Source organism: Hakea prostrata, chromosome 9 (genome assembly GCF_041222555.1).
Source record: "Hakea prostrata isolate BN-2017 chromosome 9, UWA_Hpros_2, whole genome shotgun sequence".
Taxonomy (NCBI): Eukaryota; Viridiplantae; Streptophyta; class Magnoliopsida; order Proteales; family Proteaceae; genus Hakea; species Hakea prostrata.
Genome location: NC_142608.1, coordinates 59999957 through 60021454, shown reverse-complemented (window position 1 = coordinate 60021454; position 21498 = coordinate 59999957). Strand labels below are relative to the sequence as shown.

Below are 21498 nucleotides of genomic sequence, written 5' to 3'. Positions count from 1 at the left end.
CTAGATATTTTGTCTTCGATCTACTAAGTTTAAAGTCTTTTGATTCCAAAGCTACTCTCCATGATTCTAATTTGGTATTAATCTCCACTTGGGTCTCATCAATGAACACAATATCATCCGCAAAAAGCATACACCAGGGGACCTCATATTGAATGTCTTTGGTTAATTCATTCATTACCAGTACAAATACATATGGGCTTAAAGTTGACCCTTGATGTAGCCCAATTGTTATCGGGAATTCATTACTTTGGCCCCCCACTGTTCTAACACTAGTCACCGAACCATCATACATATCCTTGATTATATCTACATATTTACTTGCAACACTTCTTTTCTCTAATACTTGCCAAATTAGCGCTCTAGGGACTCTATCATAAGCTTTTTCTAGGTCAATAAATACCATATGAATGTCTTTTCTACATTCTCTATACCTTTCCATAAGTCTTCTAATTAGGCTATTAGTCTCCTAATTAGGTAAATAGCCTCCATTGTAGATCTTCCCGGCATAAACCCAAATTGGTTTTCCGTAACTGTGGTTAACTGTCTCAAACGGGTTTCAATTATTCTCTCCCATAATTTCATCGTATGGCTCATCAATTTAATGCCCCTATAGTTATTACAACTTTGAATATCTCCTTTATTTTGTAAATTGGAACCACGACGTTTCTCCTCCATTCATTTGGTATTTTCTCTGTGCTCATAATCTTATTAAACAACTTAGTCAATCAAACTAGTCCATGGTAGTCAACCAAACTAGTCCATGGGTTTTTAAGCTCTTCCATACTTCAATTGGGATTTCATCAGGACATTGTGTCTTGCCAAGTTTCATCCTCCTTAAAGCTTCTTTTACTTCGGACATCGAAATTCTACGTATATAAGTTCGGACATTGGTGCCTTGGTGAAAGGTGTAATCGTCCGAATCATAAGTGCTTGAAGAATGCTCATTTAGTAAACTAGAGATATAGGTTTCCCATCTTTTCTTAATGGTCTCCTCACAAACGAATACTTTACCATCTCCATTTTTAATACATCTAACATGGTCAACATCTCTACTCTTCCTATCCCTCATCTTAGCTATCTTATAAATAGATTTTTCCCTTTACTTCGTGCCCAAGTTATTGTATAACTCTTCATACTTCTTTTCCCTTGCTTTTCCCGCAATTTTCTTAGCTTCATTTCTATCCAACCTATATCTTTGAAGATCCTTAACATTCTTGGTTCTTTTTCATGTCTTAAACTAGCTTTTTTATTCCTTATGGCAGCTTGAACCTCACTATTCCACCACCACGTCTCTCTATAAGAAATGAGCTTTCCTTTTGATTCACCTAGGACATCTTTAGCCACCTTTTTAATATACATAGCCATCTCATTCCATATTGCATTGGTATCCCCTTTAAAATCCCATTTTCCTTGTTTGACTACTTCATTAACAAAGGATTTCGAGTACTCTCCTTTCAAATTCCACCATCTTATTCTGGGATAGTTTACATTGGACCTTTTTATGTGTTCTTGGGACTAAGCACATATCCAAGACCACAAGTCTATATTGTGCAGTTAAGTTTTCCCCCGGTATCACCTTGCAATCCTTGCACAACAATCTATTAGTCCTTCTAGTTATGAAGAAATCTATTTGGCTTCTATGCTGTCCACTTTTGAAGGTAATTAAATGCTCATCTCTCTTTTTGAAGTAAGTATTTATAATAGATAGATTAAAAGCAGTAGCAAAATCTAAAATTTAAATCCCCACCTCATTCCTCTCTCCAAAATCATATCCTCCATGTACAGTCTCATATCCTCTTTGATCTTTTCCAATATGTCCATTTAAATCACCTCTTATGATAATCTTTTCTCCTTGACGAATTCCTTGCATTTATCCATTCATATTTTCCCAAAATTCTAGCTTTAGACTTTTATCTAATCCTACTTGAGGTGCATATGCATAAATTATATTTACGAACTTTTTCTCCATTACAAGCTTGAAAGCAACAATCCTATCACCCAATCTTTTAACATCCACCACATCATTTTTTAAATCTTTATCCACTATTATACCCACTCCATTTTTATTTGTTTTATCTCCAATATACCAAAGTTTAAAGTCATCCAACTCTTTGGCTTTTTTACCCTTCCATCTAGTCTCTTGAATGCAAGCTACATTAATCCTTCTTCTCCTTATAACATCTATCAATTCTAAGCTCTTACCAGTTAAAGATCATATGTTCCAAGATGCCAATCAAATCCTACGTTTATGTACTACCTTCTTTACCCGCACTCTTCCACGGCGCGGGAACCCTTGCTAACTTATCACCACATCCGGGCGCCGATGCGAAACGTCGCTTACAGGGGACGCCCCTAGCTAACCCTTGCCCACTTATCACTACACTCGGGCCATAGTGTAGCACGTCGCTTCTTTTGTCGGGGAACACCCTAGTATAGCTTTTATCATATAAGGTCGAATCTATGAAAAAAGGTTTGGCTACATTTTTTTCAGTGCCAACTGCTGACCTGACGCACCAACCCTCCTCCTTTACCCTGGCTTGGGACCGGCAACAAAACACTGGCAGAGTTAAACTCATCTTATATTTATATAATTTGTTTCATAGTTTCATACTACGGATAAATCATTATTTTACCTGGGCATCTTATGTTATTAGTATCCATGAAGCAAAATGATGGTTGCATATTACAATAAGTTGTTGAAGTTATAATGCCATCTTCATCTAAAGCTCATATAACAAAGATTTGATATCCTAAATAAAAAAACAACAACATTAAAGGTTTCCAAGGTGATCTTGAGAAGACTGGAGTACTGAAGTTGTCTCATTTAGAAAACTAAGATAGTAAGTTAAGAGAATAACTGAATAAGGGTTAAGCCCTTCATTTTACATTGTTACTGTTAATGGGTTATATGGTATATAGTACATAATTCAGTTTCAGTATTCAGTATTCCGGTACGGTATATATCATATACCGACGGTATGATATCTTATACAAAAACCGTACCATACCGAATACTCAAATTCGGTTTCGTACAAACCGTACCGAATTTTGAAACAGTACGGTACGGTTAAACGGTTAGAGTATCAAATTGACACCCTTAGTTAAGCAACTTTAGGTTTACAAAATTAACCAAAATATTCAATAAAAAAAAATCAAAACATTAATTTTTCCTACTCTTTGGATATTTGTACCCCCAAAACTAACCATAATGTCCAATTAAATATGCTTTTGGTAACAATCTTTCTTGAGAACAGTGTTCTTTCTTAAAACTGTTATCTGACGTTTTCATCAGGGAACGATTTTCTAAGCATAGTTTTGGTTGTTTGGTTATGCTTAGGACTTTTGAGAATGGTTGTGTAACAAGTTGACATTTAATTATTGAGCAAATTACATGTAGACCCCCTATGTTTGCAAATCAATTACATCTACTACTTCTGGAAAAAATAATTGCAAATGCCCCCTCGCTATTTCAGTAGAGTTGTCCATTTTTTTTTTATTATGAAACCATGAGACCGTAGTATTCATATGACCTTTTACCACAGTAATAATCCCTCGTAGCATAAAGTTTATTTGTCATGGAGCACTATTTGCCACGAATGATTATTTGCCTTGATAATAATCATTTGTAGCATATAGTCTAATTGTTATTCATTGAACTGTAGTATTCATCTCATATTCATATGAGTCATATGACTATTTACCACGGTAACAACTTCTCTATTGTTGTAGCATTCATCTCACGGAAACTTGGAATTGACTATTTGTTGCGGTAACAACCTACCATATCATAGCATATAGTCGATTTGTTATAGATAACTAGGGGTGTCAATTTGTAGCTTGAACCATTAAAGTTGAACTGCACCGGCCCGTTATAATCCGAACCAGCTTGAACCGAACCTTAATGGGTTGTGTTTGGGCTGAGGGTGGTGGAGCCGGCACCAATCCGAAACCAAACCGCAACCCGTTATTTCCTACTTTATAGTTTTACATTAAATAGTATTTGGATCATCATATTACCACTAGGTAGTTGGTATAGACAATTAGAAAAATTAAGCATGAATTCAAAGATCAAATAGTCATTTCACTACTTTTAAGCAAGGTTTAAAGTATCCCACGATACCATACGATACTAGCCGATACGTATCCATATTTGACCTAACCGATACGATACATCTCAATACGTCTCTCCATTGAATTACAATAAAATACATTAGCTAGAGCGATACAATACTCGATACAAGACGATACGTCTCTTAAAATCACATGACCGATACGATACTCGATACCGATACTTTAAACCTTGCTTTTAAGTGACGATCACAAGGCTTAAGTATGAATGTCTAACTGAATGTATTACGTTTGTATAAATTGAGTAAATACTTATCCAATCTAGATTATTTATTTTGCATATCAAACTAAATATCAACCAAAAAACGAAATGGATTTCATATAAGGGGGGGGGGGATCTAGATTCTCACAGAACAAAACCCAATTTTAAGACAATCAATTATAGCACAAAATCGAATTTTAGAGGGTTTTTCATTTGAAAATTTGTTTCTGAAACACCATTCACTGGAGCTTAAGGAATGAGCTTGTAGTCTCTATGTTACTACTTACTATCTAGGTTTTTTTTATGTTATTTTTATTTTATTTTATTTCTATAGGTGGGTGAGTTTTCTACAACGTAAATTGACTTTTAATTTTTTAATAGAAATTGACCAATAGCAATTTTTCTTTGTATGGAATTTTGATTTTGTTGTAAGATGCTCAATTGTTTCTTCTTGTTGTTTTTCTTACACACAATAAACCATTAGTCAATCCAAGTCTAAATCGTTAGCCCAAACCCAAACTACACCAAATCAAAATCTACTCAAATCCGTTATTTTTCTAATGGACTATGTTTGGATTAGGTGTTTTTCATCCTGAAACCACACCATTGACACCCCTATAGATAATCGTGGTATTATCTAACTATTTGCTATAGTAGATTTCTAATCGTGGCATATAGTAAACTTTTTTTCCATTAGCTAAGATTACATATGTTGTCATTGTTGGCAACTAAAATACAGTGTGTTCTAAGAGTACATGACTTGTATTGAAGTGAAGCTCCCAAGGGCATTTTTTATATTTTTTTTAGAGGGTGATTAACACTATTACAATAGTTTTGAGTGTTTTTGAGAAGATTTAAGTGTTTTGGGTGAAAAGAAGATTATTTAGAATAGTGGATTTCACAGATCACTGCACAAGGGTCATGTTGGGTGAATTTTTGAGTAGTTATCCAGTTGTTTTTTGGGTTATACTTAAACTGAAGAAACATAGTTCATGAAGTTTTCTTTCCAACGCACTTTTTGGATTATTATTTCAATATCAAACAAGGAAGTTATGAGGTTTCTTGTGAGAGTGTGCGATATGGAAGCAAATCTGGGCATTGTAGAAGAAATATCAAATTTGGCTATTGTGATGCAATCTGCTGCTTTCAGGGGTTAGAAAATAATTTTTAAGAGTTCAAGTGTCTTTGTGAAATAAGTTTTACATCTCAAGGAAGAAAGTGTAATTTTGAAAGATTGAATGATACAATCTAATGGTCATTAGAAGGACGTGGATGAAGATTCAATTTTGAGGGTCGAGATTGATGCGCTTGGTTTTCAAGTGTCCAAGATGGAAAAGATTACATCACGTGCCTTTTGATTGGTTGGGAACATGATAATGTGGTGCACTGTAAAGTATAATGATCAACATGATCCTATGTATTGCAGCTTAAAGGTAAGATTAGAAAAAGAATCCATTTGAAATATTCTGGTGAAGGGTACTCTAATCTTACATCACTTAAAGGATCTGACGGCCCAGATCTCACCCGCCTTATTAAAGTGGATATCCAACGGCTGTGGGATTAAATTCTCTTTATGACTCATCTAGAAGATGAAATCCAACCGTTCATGTGCATCAACATTCATTCTCTTTAAAAGCTCGAATTTGAGCAAAACAAAAGTATGTTTTTGGGGTTTTTGGCTTGTGGAGACTAAGAAAAACATGAAGGAAAAGCCAAGAAGCAATATGGGTATGGAGAACAAGCTCAAATGCATATTTTGGTGGAAATATTGAAGAAGAAGGTGAGTAATCTATTGTAATCTCTCTCAATTTGAAAAGTTTCACCTTTCAAGTAATTGCTTGTTAGGATTGAGTTGTTTGAAGTTGTAGCCTTATACTTTTATGGGTACAAGAGTTAATTTGGAGTGGGTGATCCATGGTTTGAATTAATTGAGAGTGGGTGCTCTCTGATCATTGCAGTGATCAAAATTTTAGTTGGAAAGTTTTGAGTAAATACGAAACTCTATTTAGGGCATTATTCCGTGGATGTAGGCAATTTGACTGAAGCACGTAAATTTGGTGTCTTGCGTTTCTAGTTTATTTTTCATTGCATATATTGAAGTGCTTTGATTGCAGGTTGGTGGTATATTGACTGGTAAACCCAGCCACATTGTGGTTTGTGATGGACGTGCCCTTGTGTAATTGATAACTACATGATTATCTTGGCTAACCTTGTCTTGAGTTTAAAGAAATGTCACATCAAGAAAATTCTAAAAGACACTGATTCACCCCCTCTCAGTGTCAACCTCGGAATAGTATATATTTATTATAATGGGAGTAAAAACCATAGTATTTATTAGGCTTTTTGACACATATGGTGTTTTTTTTTTTTTTTGGTAAATGACACAATAGTGTTTTCAGTAGTATATAGTACCTTAATATTACGGATTTTAAGAGATTTCTAAGTTTTTTTTTTTTTTTTTTAATGATTTACACTATAATAAATATAAAAAAAAATAAAATTACTTTCGACAAATCGGTTGACCCGAACCGGTCTAATTGTACAGGTTTCGACTCCATTGGAGGCAATCAATTCTGATTTAGTGTGGTGATGTAGGAAGTGGAATTTATCTCTCATAGTCTCATACAAACAGGGAAAAACAGAAAGATCATCATTCATTGCTTTTGACTTGTAATGAAGCTTAGATGTAGAGTTGTTACAAGGAAATAAATAAATAAATAACCAGCCAAGTATCTTTGGTATATCACTTGGTTTGTGTGTGTCAAAGAAAGGGGTTGAGAACTTGAGATCCTCAACGACGCGTTTTGTAGCGGCCCGCCGCTATGGATGAGTGCCGCGTCGAACCGGATTAAAGCAATATAACAACCTATACCTTAAACCGAAACACTCCTCTCATCTCTCGTCTCTACCTATTTTTTCAAAACTATATTTCCATTTATTTACGGGACCTTCAACCATAAAACCTGCATCCGATGCTGCAGTTTTCTGTCCGAGGTCGCAACGCCGAATTTGATTTTCCTAATAACCACCTCAGATCATCGGTGTTGAGTCATCTCACCAGCAGAAATTCAAAAAGCAGCTGTCCGATTCACAAACAACCCGCACCCTCAACCACTGCTAAGGAGATCTGAGTATGCCTCTCCATCGTCCATGCAAACTCTGCTGTGTCAAACGGAGAGCGACATGTCCATGGATTGGGCCTTTGACCTGTTAATAACAATAGGATCAGTTGAAGGTGTTGAGTGGGAGGACTTGACTGGATTTCCTAGGATTCAAGATTTTGGTACTTATCTTTCGCCACTGCCACAACCCAGTTTTGCTTCTGCCGCTACAAATACCTCCATTTTTAATGTTGTCGTCAACGACGATGGTTCTCAGCTTACGATGCAAACCAGGTTCATTTCCATGGTTTAAATAAAACTTAAGACTAAAAAGAACCAGGTGAGATCCTCATCGTCGTCGCATTCATTTGTTAAGAGTTTTTGTCGACTCCGGCTAGCTTCTACAACTTCTTCGAAAGAGGTTGAGACGGAGACGAGAGACGAGAGGATTGGTTCAGTTTAAGGTTTAGGTTGTTATATTGCTTTAATCCGGTTCGATTGACATTAATACGGTTTAAATAAAACTTAAAGAGCCGGTGGCCACAATCTGCTGGAGGTCCACGCGGCGCTCATCTGTAGCGGCCGCTGGATGGCCGCTACAGAACGCGCTGTCGAGGATCTCAACCCATCATTAAGCCCCTAGCTAGATTTAAGGAATAAAAAGTTAAATCCTAATTAAACTAACTCATAATCCATGAATTTCTCCCTATTTATTCTCTCATATTTATTTTCTCATGAATCTCTTCTTTTATTCCCTACTTTTTTCTCTATTTTTCTTCTCACACGTCTCACAAAACATTGGAATAATTATCGGACATTAGAATTTTTCTAAATCTTCTCCACAATTATCAGGTATTCACTTTTTCTTTCTCAAATTATCAATTAATGAAAGAAAACAGTTGAAGCTTTTTCAAACCAATTACCACAGCGGATTATGTAGTGGTAGGCAAACTAAAGCTCACCTTGCTTCGCTTTCCTCCCTCTTAATGAACTAAAGAAGTCTTCAACCTTCTAGTTGCTACTTGTTAGCATGAGGGAACGGACTTAAGAATTCTCTTTTTTTTATACATTAACTAAAGTTTCCTCAGAAAGCTCACTTCAGCTCAAAGGCAGAAACATGGAACACCCATAATAAGAAGCAGTTTTTGTCCACCAAACCTACTTTTTATGCGAATGGAAATTTGTTCAATTCCTTCATAATAGTGACAAGTTTAATCTAATTTACAAAAAAAAAAAAAAAAAAAAAAAGACAAGTCTAATCTAATAAATAGCCTGATATGTTTGAGTGTAATGCTATTATTTTTCCATCTCTATATCCTCAACTTACTGATAAGCCTCAATCTATGGCTCATTGAAAGATCTTTTTTTTGACAAAGCGAAAAAAAGCCCAGCGGAGACCCGAGCAAGCAAAAAGGAACAAACAAGCCGGGGGGAGACACCGGACCCCAGAAAGACCCAGAGCCCCGGCAAGATAGCGCCCGGGCATAAGGATCTACTAAAAAACGAACCTAGTAAAGGAAAAGCGGATAGCAAAATCCGAATAAACCGACGGCCAATCCAACAAGCACGGCCAAAGGCCAACGCAGCGCCAAAGAATATAACCACCGGGAGATCAAGATCCATCATACAAAAGATGGGCTCAACGCCTCAAGCTCCAGATAAGATCGAGCAACCAAAATAAAACAAAGGACACAAAGCCGGGCCCACAAAATACAACGCCAGATGCAAGAGAGCCGCCGGCGCGGGATGAGACCCACAAACACACCGGATTAGAAGAAGAAACCCGCACAACACACCGCCAACCACATCGCAAAGCAACGACAAGAGAATAGAGCAAGAAAGAGAATGATTTACCAAAACAAAATGTAATTAATCCAGACAGCAAGAGAAGAACATAACCCTTGATTAATGATGCAAACCTAACCCAGAAACAACCACCAGTAAAGTGCCAAAAACAAGAATCAAGACGCAACAAGAAGCTCTCCAAATTGTTGCAAAACACGAAAAAAAACATGGTAACGATTCAATTTGCTTACCAGATATGAGCACAACAAACAAAGAGGAGATTGAGAGCAATTCATCAAACGAGCTTTTGAGTTGCAATACCTCATGAGCAGCCTCCACAAAAAAAATTTTATTTTGGGCAAAGTATTGATGTTCCATAGGATAAATACTTATTGATAGGATAAATACTTCAGAGCTTCATTGGAAGATCACTACCATAGGATAAATACTTATTGATACTTTGTAGTCGTCTTTCATAAATCTTATATAGGAGTGTCATTAAAGTCCTAAACCCTAAACTTAGAAATAAAAACTATTATGCATCTCTGTTATGCCAAACCACATTTAAGACTTCCAAACTTGTGCGAATCAGGTGAACCAGAGCCAACCGGGTTTGGCTCAATCATCTATCAGGCCTTTCGTACTTCTCGGAATTTAATTTCTGGATTGGCCAAGTGGCCACTTTTCGAGATGTTGTTTTATGGGCTTCTCGACCGTCAGTTGTCCGCAAGATTATTGCTAGATACGAATCACTTCTTACACAATTGTATATGTACCAAAGCATTAAATTTATCATTTAATGCAACATACCTATATATTTAATTAATGATCTACGCTTATCAAGAGATATGCCAACTTGCCGAAATCCCTTTGGAAACTGCTTCCCGCTGGCTTGTCGAGAGTTTAGAATAAGACATGGCACATTTGATGTCAGCTTTTGCAAAGACCTATACCGACCTTGTCAAGTGCACCAAAGGTAACCCTTTGTATTAATCCCTTCAATGAGAATCATCGGGAATCGTACGTGGTCTTCTAGCTGCCAGCATCAACCGTCCCCATGGTTTGCTCCAACTATACAAACGGTCACTTAGACTCTCGTTTCATAAGCCTGAATTAGCTTCTACACCTACCCAAGGACTTCATCTCTTTAAACATTTACGTTATCTAAGATCTAACTTCTCCATCGGAGGCGACCACTCTCACTTATTTTCTTTATTTATTGATCTCTTCAACAATCTTCATGAACTGGAGCATGAAGATTTTGGAGCAAGAATCTCCATTGAATTCATTTTACTTTTTCAATTGAAATGTGTCCTTGGTATACAATTACAAAAAACCAATTCTGGATAAAGACATCGCACAGCCTAGAAATTTGGAGGTGCTATCATGCCAAGTTCTCACAAGTCGATTTAAGCCAAATACGAACGGTCATGATTGCTTCACGTGTACAAATTTACATCCAACAGTATAAAACAAAAGTACAAAGCTTTACTAGAAAATATAATTTCTATCTTTATATAAAAAAACTCTATTGAGAATGTAAATCGGTACGAGCAAGCTGGCCTAGATGAACCTCATATTCAAAAAAAAAAAAATAAATAAATAAATAATAATAATAATTTCTATCTTTTATATTTAAAGATTTCAAGTTTTCAAATTTACAAAAAAAAACCCTAGCTCATTCTCGACTCCCTAACCCAATTTAAAACAAGGTTTAAAGTATCCCACAAAACGATACAATACTAATCGATACATATTCATATTTAACCCAATTGATACGATACATCTCGATAAGTCTCTCTATTCAATTACACTAAAATATATTAGTCAGAACGATACAAAGCAATATGTATCTCAGAACGATACAAAGCAATATGTATCTTAAAATCACCTGACCGATATGATACTCGATACCGATACTTTAAACCTTGATTCAGAGTCGCTTGCTCCTCGTTGTCAAAGAACATAATATCATCTCCTCGAAAAAGGTTAATGATGGAGATGGCAAAAATAACAGGGATAACATTTCATTCGGAATAGAGGCCACGGCAAAGATAACAAGGATGACATTTCCTTCTGGTGGATTAGAGGCCAGGACTAATGTTCGGATGTTCCTTTACAAGAGACTGAAGGAATAGAGGCCATAGATAGGGTTCTCTCAATCTCACTTGCGTAGCTAACCCTGGCCTATATTCCTTCATCATCTCTAGTGAACAGATTAATCTACCTTCAGCCTTGGCCTCCATTCCTTGATCATATCTGGTGAACAGATTAATCTTCCTTCAGCCTTTCATCTCCTTCGTCTTTTCTGTCTTACTGCCTCCTAACAGTGAGATTGTGAAAAACAATCAAAAGGAGTATAAAATTCACCAACCGAAGGGAAATATGGCTGCCAAGAACACCCAATGGTCAGAAGCATTGGGATTGAATTCCATTAGTTCTGTTAGGTATTTACAGCTTCCAATCCAGAAGAATCTATCAAGAACAGTAATTTTGACATCCGGAAGAATCTATCAAGAACAGTAATTTTGACGAATGCACAGGTTGGAGATTAGCATGCTTTATGTGGTGAAACTACCGGGAGGAGGCTTCCATCAGCAATATAGGATCAGAGGATTTTCTACACATCCTCGGCTAGGGGATTGTTCTTTTGGGTTCCACAGCGGCAGAAGAGCTCAATTTAGCTCCTGCTGGTGAATTGAGTGCAAGTGATTTGAATATATTTTTGGCCCAAAAAAAAAAAGATTTGAATATATCACTGCGTTTCTCCACTATCATGTTCTGACTCTCACAAATTAGCATACCTCAATTGAAACAAGGTTTTCATTCATCTTGATAAACACCCCCACCCAAAAAAACAAAACCAAACACCCATAAAAGGAAAGGAAAAAAAAAAAAAAAAGGGATATGCTCATTTTCCACTCTCGAAAATTTTCAGTTCACGTGTAGAAGAGGGAATTCCAAAACAAACAGTACCTTTCCAAATCCAGATCCTCTATCAGACGGGACCGTTTCTGACAAGAAAATGAACCATCCATTTCCTCATAGATGTGTGACATGTGTCCCAACATCACATCAAAAGGTTGAGAACTAGTTACGGAGTGACATCATTTTTTTTTAAATTTGATCACAAGTCTTTGACGTGACTTATAAATGGATTTCAACCATTTGATGTGATGATGGAACACATGTCATACATCTACGAGGAAATTGATGGTCCATTTTTGATAAAGAAATGGACGGGATAAATTCACAACAGAAGATTGTGCTTCACTCATACCCGTCCACCAGAAGTTTAGGAGGGAAGCCCACCTATCGGCATTTATTGCCCACCTTATCAAGGGCTAAGCAAACCATTCTCCTAAATGTGTGTGGCGGAGGGGAGTGAGGGAGTACAACAAGGATCCCAACTTGTACCATTATGCAATCTTTATCCTAAACTAGGTGAGATAATATAGGCATAGAAATAGGCGGTTTCATGTACCCAAGAACACCACAATAATAATCATTATCAATGCCACAACATCAGAGTAGAAGGTAGAACATAACATTGAGACAAAGAATAATAATTACATGAAAGCTGCAGGAGAAAGCATCCAAGAGGCTATCTTGAAAACACACTAATCCCAAATAAGCATTTCTGAACCCTAAGATGGTCAAGAAACCACCCTCCACAGAATGGGTGGAGGATAAATTTTTCCAACTATGTCTGAAAACCTAATAACTAAAACCTATAGCTTTGTGAACCCAAGAATTAACCGAACTCTGCTCTACAAGTGGGAAACCTTCATCCTAGAGGTACGTTGTGATGTTATAACCTTAGGGTGCAATAACAAGTGACTGAAGTAAATGGTACCTCAAATTCCTCTTTAACAAATCAAGAGTTGCAAATTCTTGTCAACCCAGTGAAAGATAACTGACTTCTTGTCATGGTAATGATTCAAATATAACAAATGATAAATACTGTTCACGAATTCTCATGAGAAGAAAAGTGAAGGAGAAACAAGAACAAACACCTAAACCATTGATTAAATTAGAAACAAAGAAGTCAGCTATGGTTTAGATTTATCTTATGTCAAATCGATACATTTCAGAATTAAATTACCCAGCCCATAATATCTTAACAACTACAAATGAGCATATGGAGAGGTAATATGACTAAAACATGGGTAGAAGAATTTCACATTCAAAAAAATGACTGCCAATGCTTAATCACGTCTGACAAAGAGATGTAACTGAATCACTTGATGCAACAGGCAAAGGTCATTGTCAGCTCAAAACAACCCAAGCTACTAGAACAGAATGTAAAGCCATTTGCACCATCCTTTTACTATAAGAAGGCTCACTCCTACTAATAAGAAATCTCACTTCAAGGATTCATAACAAAACCCACATGAAATCCCACTTCAAAGACTAATTCCAAATCTCTCCCAACATCACAATACCCTTGTGACAACAAATGAATACCACATACTTCCATAGCTGAAACACCGAACGGTATTTCAGAGGAATTAGATATACCCAAAATTTACACAATGGCATTGATAACTGGCAAGCAGTACACAATGGCATTGAGAACTGGCAAGTGTGCAGCATAACCTTGATTCCATATTAACTTTTTTGATAAAACCCTAAGAGATAACCCAAATATATCGCACGCAAAACACATTAATTGGATTCTAATTTGTTCTTTACTCAATTAAAAACCTACAAGATAAGCAATATAAAGCCAATAATCCAGTACTAACTCTCAACAATTATAAATGATCCAGAGCAGAAAACAGGTGGAAATACCCATTTAAAAAAGGACAACGAAACAAAAACAAAATGCGTCTCAAAAAGTTCTAAAATTGAGTTGAGTCGAGGGATTCAAACCCAACCAAATCTCAGACATTCCTACACCATTTAGACCCTAGCAAAATCAAAATCACCTCAGAACCTGAGCTTGGTGAAGAACCACCTGTTCTTCCCAGTCTTGAACCTCTCCTCAAGACGAGCTTTGGTCTCCTTAGCAGCGGTGACCTTCTTGTCACGAGACTGGAGACAATCGGCTGTGACGACGTCCTTTAGATCCACATCGAGGGTGTAACGGGTCGGCATGATATGATTGTAGTTTACCAACTTGATGAAGGCCTTAACACGGGATTTCTTAGCAGTCTTCTTTGCTGAGTCTTTGCGAATCACCTTCTTGGGGTATTTGGCGATTCCAGCAACCAAGCAGTGACCATAAGCACGATCACGAACTCCATCGTCGAAGGATCTAACGATCACAGCTTTACGGCCTGCATAACGACCTTGCAGAAGCACAACGGCCTTGTTAGGTTTCAGAAACTTCACCATCTTCGCCGGTGTTCTCCCTCCCTCTTTCTCTCGCAGTGGCTGAGGAAATGGACCTTCAAGCTAGGGTTTCTAGAACTCGTCCCGAAATATGTATTTATAAGCTACAATATGCCGCTACAGTGCGCCGGATGTTAGTGACAAACGCACCGTAGGTCCGTAACCCTGGAGTAACAGATTACCGAATAGACCCTGGAGTAAATTAGAAACGGGCTGGGCTGGGCTGGGCTGAACTCATGACCGATCTACAGAGTCCGGCTCAACTCCCCCTTAGGAGAGAGCACATACTACGCCCTTGGCACTTCTTCACTATAATATTGAATGGGCCCATATAGAACCCACAGGGATGTCACCTCTAAATTTGTTTACTATTATTCAAATATAAATCTCACATCAATTTTGTGGTAAAGAAGTGTCAAGAGAACAATGATCCAGACTCATCTACTACCAGGTCATAGCAGTCATCTTCAAGTCGGGGATCTCCATCTAAAGATGTGAGTTGATCATAGGGTTTAAACCCACCTCTAAGGCGCAGCAAGGCCTATACTTTTATGTAATGGCATGAATTTGTTTTCTCAACCCCGAACAAAGGAGTTGGGATCCTCTTGGATCCTTTGGTCTCGATGAACATATCTTTGCATCCCTTCAACACAATTCTAGAAAGAGACCTACTTTTGAACACTTATTCAACAACAAATAGAAATTCAGGACCCATTTGATAACCACTACCCCCCCCCCCCCCAAAAAAAATAATTTTGAGTCGAAATCATCTCCCGACGGCTATTGACCACAAATTTCAAGGGGCCCACAGGATTAGGGTGATGAGTTTTTTTTTTTAATATTTTATTATTTTTTACTTGTGGAGGACCCCACATAATTTGTGATTGTAAAGCCGTCACGAGGGCACAGAATGCTCCCCGTCAAGAGAGATGATCCACACTCAAATATTTCTGCTTTGAAAAATACTAGAAACAATTTTAAATGTTTCCAAAAACATAAACATTTTTACAGACATTTTATAAAAGCAGGATTTTACATGATTCTTATGTTTAATATCTCACTCTGAAACTATTTCACTTAAACCTAACCTATGGCCAACATTTGCTTTGAAAGATAAATTTATCTTTTTCATCAAAAATTTTCACAAATTCATATTTATGCTTGAAAAAACTAAAAAAACAACTTAATCAAATGATTTTTAACTGATTCTTTTTGTTTCCAAAACAAAAAACATCATGAACTATTTTTTAACTATAGATTATCAAAGGGATCCTCAATGGATGGTTTTTATTGCTTCATTTCCAATTGAATATCACATTAGAAAATAAATTCATTCCTTTGTGGTATAATTATTCTCTATCTCCGAGTGTGGTCTACACCTGCACTCCCTATGTTTATCCAAATAAAAGACATGAAGCACTGATATAGACCAAACTCCAGGCCAGAAAATATATTCCCTTTTGTTTTTCTGGATGAACAAAAAATATATTCCTTTATGTTAATATATTTTTTATTGATATTTTTTCCTTTTACAAATGAGAAAATTCTGGGAAGAGGAATTCAATGAAGAATAGTTCTTAGATTGAAACCACCCAGAACAGCCTTGAGGACAATTGTTCGCAAGGGATCAGCCCTTCCCCAGTATTTTCTGAGTGGAACCTCTTTGGCTGAACTCAACCTGTATGGGGAACAAACATACGAAATAACCAGATCATTATAAGCTTGATGCCTCATATGATCATTATCCTGCCAATTTGCAATTGCCAAAAGTTCCAAACATGTAAGTCCAGTTAAAACATGAAGTCGTGTGCAGAAGCCTTTGGGTGTACAATATTTCATCCCAAAGATCTACTGAAGCAAAGGATTGATCCATGCAGCTCACTGATGTCACACGACGGGCATCTCCAATGCTTTCAGCACATCATTAAACTCAAATTCATGAGTTTCTCTGTTGAACCTCTCGACGAGTTTGTACCTATTGTCATTCAGATAGAAAGAATGTGCGGTCTCCAAAAGCCACTTTGCTTCTGAATCACTGAGCTTGCTGGTGAAAACCACATCCCCATGCATAAGCACCAGATCTTTGCTTTCGGCAAATTCAGTGTAATGAGTCACGGTGAAGTATGGTGCTGCTTGAGTCCCTCTCGCCTTGTAATCCTCCAGACCAGTGAAAAGTATGTGTGGCAACTGCACTGCAAAAAAAATTTGCATCCTGTAAAAACTCTAAAAAACTAAATTTCAATATTTATTTATTGGAAAGCTCATTCGTTGTTATTACTATTATGTTGTTCTACAGACATTATTTTTTTCCTATACAAACACTGTTGAGTTTGTGCAAGAAGCCACACACAAGATAATATGCTAGAGGATAATTTTATCTATCTCTGGGGATAATTTTGATAAGTCTACACTAGAATAACTCAGCCAGTTTATCAAACTCTTTGGATGAGAATGGAAATAATTGAGTGGTGCAAGCATTCAATGACAGATGAAGCACACTAATGCAGCTGGATGTTAATAGAAAAGTAAGGGTCGTAAACAATCAATCACAACGATGAAGAAAACTAATGCAATAGGATATCTTTCTTTTCTTTTTTCCAGTTGCAGCAGGAGGGGGATACAAAGACTAACCAGGAACCAACAGGTCACTAGTTAACATGAGATGCTCCTAGGCAGTTGACTGGATGAAGATGAGTGGTTGTATTTATAAGTAGTAACTATATGGTTAAATATTGACAAACATTATCACCATTTTGAGCACACCCCAAATAATTGTATCAGATTATCAATATATTCAGCACCTTAGTGTCACATCCAACAACATGGAACAGTTGATAATTTAAGTGTCAAAATCATTCTAACATGATATGCAGTCTGAATTCCAGAAAGATTTAGGGTCTCCAAAAACGAAGAGAGCAGGTAGAGAAATTGGAAGAAGCCAACTTGGCAGACGATGATTTTGCAAGGAAACATTACTGCAATTGACCAAGGACCATACAAGCAAAATGCCTATTAACACCAGAAAATATATCAAATATTATGCATTTTAAGGAAGATCCACAATATTTCTGAATTATTAGGTCTACACCAAAATAATCCAGAGCAATCAAATTCCAGGTTATCATTGACTAAATCTTCTCCAGAAACAAACAACATTCCCTGGAAAACAAAACATTACGTCCGAACTATTAACGAAGTAGTCACTTCAACATTTATCTCAGGTCAAAGTTAATGGATAGGGTTCAAACCTTGAATAAACATAGTTGTAAAACCACTTCCTTTCCACAGAGGAATGACAAAATGTTGACTGAAACAATACAACAGACATTGACAGCAATAAGATAGTGAAAGAATAATCAAATACACAAAACAGAACACACAAAGTAGAAAAGTAGTTTACCAAGGAATTGCTCTTTGTTCCATCAAATGATACAATTTTGCTTTCATGGCCGTACCAATATGGCCTCTCCCCAAGTGGTACTGATAAAATCATTGGAGCAAGAAAAAATATAAACCACACTTAACATGAGATCAAGTGTTTCGAATGAATTCTCAGGCTGCTAACATTCCAAATCAAAATCAAGCAAACTTTCCATGCAGAATAGAAGTAAATGAAGTGAATGCTACTGACATGCATGTCATTAAAGTTATTAAAATTAATTTTTCTTCTGCAGTTATGGGGCATTACAAAAAAATTAGTCAGTTTCATGGAAGCTGGGCTAATGGAGTAATAGCATCATCTCTCAACAAATGGAGATGTTAATAACTAATGACTACTTAGTCAGATCAGAAAAATTCGACCCCCCCCCCCAAAAAAAAAAAAAAAAGAGAGAGAGAAAGAAAGAAAGAAAAACCCACTTAGTATAGATAAGTTAAATATCACCACATTCACTAAAGTCTAAACATCACAATACGCTGAAACCTTAAAAGTAATTTTAAGAGGTGAATATTGGACAGGTTTTCAAGAGTTGATGAGCCATAGAAATAAAAAAATAGTAAAGTCTATTCACCACTGAATGACTAGCTTCCATAATGATTTTACGAGATCAAATATTGGACTGGTTTTTCAATACCCTTTTTTGATGAATAAATACCATACCAATAATTAAAGGCTTACATCATCCCAGATTGAAACGAGATCCTCAGGTGACCGAGTCTTCGCCCTTTCAATATCCATGATTGAGTCCAGTGGCTTGACTTTCAGAGGAGAATACCCAGTGGCAAATCTCGAATTTCGACAGAACCCTAGTGAACTCCACTTCAGGAAATCACCTGGCATCACCAATTTCTGCAATTGCTGTAGATTTGTTTGCATAGAGAAGCTGCTAAAAGGGACATCATGCATCAAAGGACTGCTACATTTTAACCTGGTAGCCACTGAACATGCTATAGAACCCAACCTTCTTGCTAATACACGTTGCATTTTACAAATCTGAAAAAAAGAGAGCAAAAAGGGCACACGTTATTGCAAGAAATTAGCGACTCATACCAGTTTTCAGGCTATCTACAAAGAGGCATCATGCGGATAGCTGATGATGCATTTGATTCTGGGTTTTTGTCGTTCAACTGCATGTTCTGTGTGGTTTAAATACAGTGGTTTGTCACAGTGTAATGGGATTGCAAGACCTTCGTATTACTGGGAAGTAAATTGAATAACTTTTTTCATCCAAAAAAATTTGAATCACTTTCAAATGACAGTGAAATCCTCTGAGATGAATCACCTTAAGAAAGAGAGGGGATGGGAAGGGAGAGATTGCTTGAAAACAAGGCTTATACTAAGTTTAGTAAATGCAAAACAACTCAAAATCCAATTCTGAATATAGATTGACATCATATAAATAGAGAAGCTTGGCGCACTCAGGGAGCAGAACTGTGGATAGGGACAAGGGGTGGTGGTGGTGAGAGGGGCAAGGTGGAGTTGGAAAGGAGAAGAGGGTGGGGGGATGAGTGAAGGGGACATTTCTTCCTGACCCTACACATGGTCTTGACAACTGTAGCATATCTCCCTGAATCAGGATCACCTCCAGCCCCACACCCATTCCCTTCAAAGTTTAAACTATTGATCAAGAGCACAAAGAGATGAAACAAGGTAATTCAAGTTTTGCAATCAGGGGAGTAACCAGCATACGATTGATCTTATCTCAATCCAGACATCCATCTATAATCTGGTTTTGGATGCAGTCCAGCAAAGCACATGATGAGGGAGGTAAATTTGGAGAATCAGTGTGAAGCCAGAATGGGGAATACATCAAATGATCAAGAAAAGGATTTTAGTTTTCAAAAGTATGTGAGAGCAAGCACTTACAGGCAGGCAGTTTTAGGACAGGAATTTGGTATAAGATGGTAAAGCATGGCCGTCAAAGGTGCTAGGCCCATTGGGTCAAGGCAACCTGTCGCCTTGATTTTCATTGTACTCTATCGCCTTGTCGCCTTGACAACCATGTGGTAAAGGATTGGAGAGTTCTATTAAGAACCTCTACTCTTGTCATCTTAATTTGGAAGGAAGATAGGAAGGAGTAACGATTAGACTTTTTCTGTGGCAGAAATGTGGTGGGGCTGAACAGAAGATCAGGAATTTGTTCACAAGCTTCGGTTTCAACTGCAACATTGGCTAATTCTCCAAGTGTCTGTGATTCAGAGATCGAGTGTAAGATAGCAGACAAAGAAAGAATGCAGCAGAGATTTACATAGGTTTTCAGCTGCTCCAAATCAGATTGCCAGGTTTTATACTGGGTGACAAAAGCTTATAAGTTCACTGCTACCAGCGTACCCTTGAATAAAGAAACCCTACCCCATAAAGGCATCCTCTATTGCAAATTTCATCAAATAACAAGGCCCTGATAATAGAACAAAATAACGATACAAAAGAACTATGCACAAACGAAATCCTCCAAGGGAAAAAACCCTAAGTTCCAATCCAGTTTCAACAGAACAAAATCTTCCCCTAAATTCATATTCTCAATTCAAGATACTAAGGAATGACTGTATGAGTAATCACGAAAACACGCATAACAATGACACTGATCTTGAATTGAAAACGTTGACAAACCGACAACATGTAAAACGAGAAATGAAGAACTAAATTACCTCTCAAGCGTGAGACTCAATTCTGTGATTAGACAAAGCCGATATGAATATCTGAGAGAGAGAGAGACAGGAACTGGAACAGTCGTCGCCGGAGCCGGGAACCGACGACTATCTCCTTCAAGCTTTGTGCCTTCCGCAGTCCCTTTCCCGTGCACAGCAGTGCATCACCACGACGTGACACCTGTAAAATGCTAAATTGATGGCTGAAATTAAAGCAACAAATTTAACAGACAAAAACTCATAGAATGAAACCGTTTGTTCCATATCCGTCCATTTCTGAAGACCGACCCCACCTAACACAGTATGGGCATATATACAAATTGGATACTAATTGTTGACATTTTACCATTTTATTTCAAATGAAAAATATTCACATATCTCAAGTGAAAAATTACAAAAATAAGTAAAATAAATCCAAATACGTAATTTAATTGAATAATTTTATCGGACTGTAATAATCTTTTTTTTTTGGTGTATGAGGTAATAATCAACAAGATAGGAGTATACCATGTTTGCATCCTATTAGTAATTGGATGAATTCGGATATCACTAAACGGATGTGAATGCGAATTTGGGAGCAGATTTTAGTAATTCATTTAACTCTTTTAATAATTGCCCATAAACTCAAGATCTAAGTGCTATCTTCTAATGGCTTACACAATCTACATTGCAGCCTGATACAACTGAAACCATCATAGAAAGTCAAGAGAATAAGTAGGGTATTGTGAGTTGGATTCCTTTTAGAATCCATTCAAACACAAGAACAAGTGAACAACGCAAGTACAGAGCCACAAGGATAAGCATATTGTTCACATGGGCGCATTTGATAACATTCTTAAAAAAACATTTTTGATGTTT

General features: G+C 37.0%; 2 protein-coding genes across 2 annotated transcripts; both read right to left on the bottom strand.

Annotated features, from left to right (window-relative positions):
• Window positions 1–13866: 13866 nt before the first annotated feature.
• LOC149005888 (large ribosomal subunit protein eL27y) lies at window positions 13867–14632 on the bottom strand. Its single transcript, XM_089169476.1, has one exon. The coding sequence runs from the start codon at window positions 14554–14556 to the stop codon at window positions 14149–14151; it is 408 nt and encodes a 135-aa protein (XP_089025602.1). The 5' UTR covers window positions 14557–14632; the 3' UTR covers window positions 13867–14148.
• Window positions 14633–15995: 1363 nt separating this feature from the next.
• On the bottom strand, window positions 15996–20891 carry LOC149005887 (ATP synthase F1 complex assembly factor). Its single transcript, XM_089135637.1, has 5 exons — window positions 20641–20891; window positions 18671–18985; window positions 17954–18033; window positions 17802–17860; window positions 15996–16745 (listed from the first exon to the last, which is right to left on the bottom strand). Exons 2-5 carry the CDS (start codon window positions 18974–18976, stop codon window positions 16441–16443), a joined length of 750 nt encoding a protein of 249 aa, XP_088991763.1. The 5' UTR covers window positions 18977–18985; window positions 20641–20891; the 3' UTR covers window positions 15996–16440.
• Window positions 20892–21498: the final 607 nt, after the last annotated feature.

What these genes read in the sequence shown, in the direction of transcription:
- LOC149005888 (XM_089169476.1), bottom strand. Translation starts at nt 14,556, where the DNA reads ATGGTGAAGTTTCTGAAACCTAACAAGGCCGTTGTGCTTCTGCAAGGT.
- LOC149005887 (XM_089135637.1), bottom strand. Translation starts at nt 18,976, where the DNA reads ATGCAACGTGTATTAGCAAGAAGGTTGGGTTCTATAGCATGTTCAGTG. An exon ending in TCGTTTCAATCTGGGATGAT is followed by an intron (nt 18,034 to 18,670) that starts GTAAGCCTTTAA and finishes TGATTTTATCAG; the next exon opens with TACCACTTGGGGAGAGGCCA. An exon ending in GAACAAAGAGCAATTCCTTG is followed by an intron (nt 17,861 to 17,953) that starts GTAAACTACTTT and finishes GTATTGTTTCAG; the next exon opens with TCAACATTTTGTCATTCCTC.